At 32.0% G+C, this 4727-nt stretch overlaps 1 protein-coding gene across 2 annotated transcripts; it reads right to left on the bottom strand.

The window, feature by feature from the left end:
• Window positions 1-403: 403 nt before the first annotated feature.
• Window positions 404-3499, bottom strand: LOC124819661 (uncharacterized). Of its 2 annotated transcripts, none has more exons than XM_088114097.1 (5): window positions 3216-3499; window positions 2909-3000; window positions 2224-2337; window positions 1103-1193; window positions 404-620 (listed from the first exon to the last, which is right to left on the bottom strand). In XM_088114097.1, exons 2-5 carry the CDS (start codon window positions 2966-2968, stop codon window positions 526-528), a joined length of 360 nt encoding a protein of 119 aa, XP_087970223.1. In that variant the 5' UTR covers window positions 2969-3000; window positions 3216-3499; the 3' UTR covers window positions 404-525. The 2 variants fall into 2 exon arrangements, with proteins under 2 accessions (XP_087970223.1, XP_087970224.1); XM_088114098.1 differs by having other exon boundaries at window positions 1103-1168.
• Window positions 3500-4727: the final 1228 nt, after the last annotated feature.

The raw sequence follows: 4727 nt of genomic DNA, 5'->3' as shown, positions 1-4727 counted from the left end.
ATTCGGTTACACTCACTACAAGAAAAAATTAAATTACATACAGCCAAAATTCGTATATAAGGCCCAAAATCCGTATATAACACTTGATTATATACGACTTACATATGGACAAAAATCCGCATATAAAATTGTCGTAGCTATGTTTTATACGGATTTATCCGTATATAAATTATATACGGATAAATCCGTATATAATATCTATATGTAATATATTAAAAAAATAATTCTTTTACATACGGATAAGTCCGTATGTAACATATAATAGAGAAAAATAATAATTTTTTTTATTAAAAAAACAGAAAGCTTTAAAACAAACAAAGAAACTTACAATTACAATATTATATAAGCTTAAACTTTCAACAAATTTAAAGAATTTATAATATATAAATATGCTTAAAACAAATAATTAAAACATAAAATTTTTATTGAAAGACTATAAATAGAGTTCAAAACAAACTGGCCCTTGTACAATATAGAGTTTAATATTAACTAAACTATAATTTACATCTAAAATATAATCAAGCTCTATACAGAAAGAAACTCGTAAACAATTGCTGCTAGCTCTGCAAATGCTGCACAAAAATTATTGGGTGGAAGACCTTCTTCATGCTTGATGGAATCTGAAAACAAAGGGAGGGGATAATAAATAACATAACTATAGTAGACTTCGATTGTTGGTCATTGGAAACAAAACTAGTTAAATAATATTTCAAATAGATCTATTTGTCTTAATGTATAATATTTCAAATACATATAAACACATGGTAGATAAAATAAAACATTTAAGGTATAAACATTTGTAATTGCTATGCTTCATCACCCTAAAATGGGCAACTTTTACATAGTTCCAGAAAGAAGCACAATTGGGATTAGAACAGATGATACAACCTACGTTTTATTAGTGGCTGATCAATGAATAGCAAAGCCTATGAAAATAGTACACCTCATCATTATAAAACTATAGATATTTATATGTTACTTATTATTGACTCAACTTATGTTAAATAAAATCAATACTACATGTTAAACAATAACATAGCCTTAAGGAAACAATCCTTTTTTAGTTATAAGTTTTCAAAAAAATAAAAGTTTAATTTCATACCTCTTGCACTTTTCCTTTCCTTCTCTCTGTTTCCTGCTTGTAGCTTTCTCCATGACAGAGCAAGCTCTGGAGATATATCATACTTGTTATCCTTATATAATAAAAGTCCAACAAAGCTTTAAAATGAAAATATTATAGGTAGAATTCGTTAAGACATTCAAATAAAAAATAATACTCCAAGAAAGATGGGTAAATTCATAATGTCATTCAGAGGATACAAGTTGGACAGCTAAAATGGAGAAAGGCTTTTTAGAATTAATTGAGATCACAAAGTACTTAAAAAAACTCAAAGTTCTATAATACTGATCTATAGATCATCTATACTAAGAGTGTTCATCAACCAATCCAACACAACATTGTGGTAATTAGATTGAAATTAAAAAGAAAAAGGAATTAAAAAAAAAGTCTTTCTTCATGAGATTATTATGAACTAACATCTATTTTTATGTATTAACCAGGACTTTGTCACCTATGGTATATTTTATTAAGATATTATGTTTAACTTAAAATTTGAATTATGTTGTGAATTACATGAGATGTGTTATTTGATGGAGAATTAATTTGCGCATTTAAACTCTTTCAAAATGCCAAAAACCAATCCATTCTACCTCATAATACATTGGATTGGATTGGATTGAAATGAACTTTACAATTAAGGTGTAAAATCAACAGAAGATCAAATCACAAAAACTAATAAATTGGTGAAAGAAACAGGTTCAATGACAGGCGTAGAATTTTTTCGGAATGAGATTTTGGAAGTTACTATAATCGATGGCTGGGCAAATAATCCTACCATAATTCCTTAAAACAAATACCTCTTAATAAGTAAATAAATTAAGTTCAAATAAATCAAATAGAGAACTGAATTCTTCATGTTAACAAAACTGTCGAAGAAAGTGAATTATTTAATGCTATACAATACTACCTCAATCTCATGGAGAACAAATTAATATCCTTATCAAGTGTATCAAGAAGTATAAAAATAAATGTTACTTGGAGTAAGTCATCTAACACAGAGTACACGACTAACAGAGAAAATAATATGCAAGGAGTAAGCCTTATACCAACTAAGGAAACAAAACGTGAGGCCGGAGTTCTTAGTTCAAAATTAAGAGCCTTACTGTGTAGGGAATTTGGATGCACAGAGGCTGGTAGCCTACATTCAGGAGCTCATTTTCCCACATGGAGGCCTTTGAGTGTGCTTCCAAGTACTTCTCAAGCAAATTAAATGAAACCTACAGCAGCAAAATAAGTTGAAAGGATTAATAAGTTATTCTTGTGTTTACTGCTATATGTAATGATATCAAAAAGGTCCCTTGCTTACCCAGGATTTCAGTTACAGAACACTATGATAGAAATTGGTTCACCTAAAACTATTCTTAACTATCTATGTAATGATATCAAACAGCTAAGATTAATTTTCTCTTGATACCCCGTAAATGTCCATAATAGGAACATTCTCTTTCCATACCATGGCATGGTTTACTATCCATAAAGCCAAGGGCAAATCTCCAGCAACTTATGTTAACATAGTAAAGCTTAACTAACATAATTACTTTTACCATATAAATAAAATCTAAGCACCATTCCATACCTCCACTGCAGTTTAACTCCTGCTACCGTTCTTTTTCTTATTAGTCAGTTTCAATCACCATAAGTGTTATTTAAATAATTATTAATAAGTTTCTTTTTAATTTCTCAACCAGTAACAACAGTATCATTCAAAGCCGGAATTATCCAAACAAAAAACAAAACAAATTAAAAAGCCGAGAGACGACTATCAAGAAGATGAACACGCGAACTAACCTTTTGCAGTTTGCCTCTACTCTCATGATCAATCTTCGATCTAGGACCTTTGGAGGCCATTGCGGAAATCAAAACGCAAGCACGAAAAGTATCTGTTTTTTAGTGCAACAAAAGCTTTAAATCTTGGGCGATTAACAAGAGGAAAATAAATGTAGAAAAAAGAAATTCGTGCAAAATAGCTTTGCGGGGAAGAAATAGAACCTTATCGCGCGAGGAATTGCATAAATCGAAAATGGATGAGAGAAAAAGAGAATTAGGGTTTTTGCAATTCAAAAATTTAGCTCAATTAGAATTAAACATTACTTACCAATTAACCATGGTACCAAGGCCGCACAATGATGGTTCGAATGAGGGAAAATTAGGGTTTCAATGCGCGACCTACGAAAGCACAACGAAAGAGAACCGAGGCTCCACTGAAGGGGAAGGAGGGCTCGACGAGAGAGAACCACGACCAGAACACTGATTTAGGAAGGGTTGAAGTGAAAGAGAAAGAAGAATAGGTTTGTTGGTGGGATTGAAGGAGGCTGAGTGGCTCGACCCTTTTTCCAAGCAAGAAATGGTTGCAGCGCGAGTGAGGATAAAAAGAAAGGGTTGGCGACTTTTTCTGTATGCATTCTAAAATAACTTAATTTTATTTATTTATTAATTAATTATAAATCCGTATATAAAATCTGTATATAACGAATCCGTATATAATATCTGTATATAACGAATTCATATATAATATCTGTATGTAACATTTTTATTATATATGGATTCAAATCCGTATATAATAATCGGTATGTAAAACGCAATTTTCTTGTAGTGACTTGCCGAGGATTAACAAGTTTTTGGCGCCGTTGCCAGGGACTCGTAGTTTAACTATTCTATTTGTGTGATTATTGATTGACTTTGACTTGATTTTTATCTTTTTATTTTTTTTGTTCTTTTTATCTTTTTTGTTTATCTTTCTATCTTTTTGTTTTTATTTATCATCAGGCTTCGTAACCCTAATTCTATATAAAGAATAATAACGAGGTTGTCTAAGATTTCTTAGGCGTGCCTAATAGATAGAGAATTTGTGTAACCCTTCAATACTTAAGTGAGTCTTTTCACCCCCTGATAACAGTTGAAAAACTGTTATTTTCATGCTTAAAATTGATACTAAAAGCAACCTTTAACACTTAGAAACTAGCTTGAAATCATGCTTTTGGTCATATTTTTAGAAATAAGAGAGCTAAACAGGTTTATGCTTGATTTCAGTGTTTTTGTGCAGGTTTTAGGGTGAATTTGGTGAAAGAAGTGAAGAAGGACAGAGATGGAATCAGAAAAGACATCAAAAAGTGCAAAAGGAGAAGCCGCAACTGCCGCTCAGCGGCAGTTTACCGCTGAGCGGCACTCAGGCAGTCACGTTGGATCCGTTGAGGGGTGAAAAGGCCGCTGAGGGGAAAAAAACAACTCACGCACTTACCGCTGAGCGGTAGTTTACTGCTGAGCGGCACTATTTTTGGGCTTGGGCCTAATTTTCTGTATTTTTAGAATAGTATATAAGCTTTAGGACGTCCTAGGGTTTGTATCTTTGGCAGAGACGAAACAAACACTCTCTTTTCCACCCCTTGAAGGAAGATCTTGGATGCTCAGGCTACCTCCTCCTCTTTCTAGGGTTCTATCTTTCATTCTTTCATTATTGTTCATCTAGTTTCACCATGAATATGGTGAACTAAACCTTGTATTGTTGTTGGGGAGTCAATGTAGTCTTGTGAAACTCTCATATATGGAATTTGTTTTAATGTCTTATATTAAGATATATGCTTTCTTTCATCTTTAGTTAGGGTTTTTC

The sequence above is a fragment of the Vigna umbellata genome, chromosome 4, assembly GCF_029865625.1.
Source record: "Vigna umbellata cultivar VRB3 chromosome 4, Vumbellata_1.0, whole genome shotgun sequence".
Taxonomy (NCBI): Eukaryota; Viridiplantae; Streptophyta; class Magnoliopsida; order Fabales; family Fabaceae; genus Vigna; species Vigna umbellata.
The sequence above is the reverse complement of the archived record's forward strand: the minus strand, read 5'-3'. Positions and strand labels throughout refer to the sequence as shown.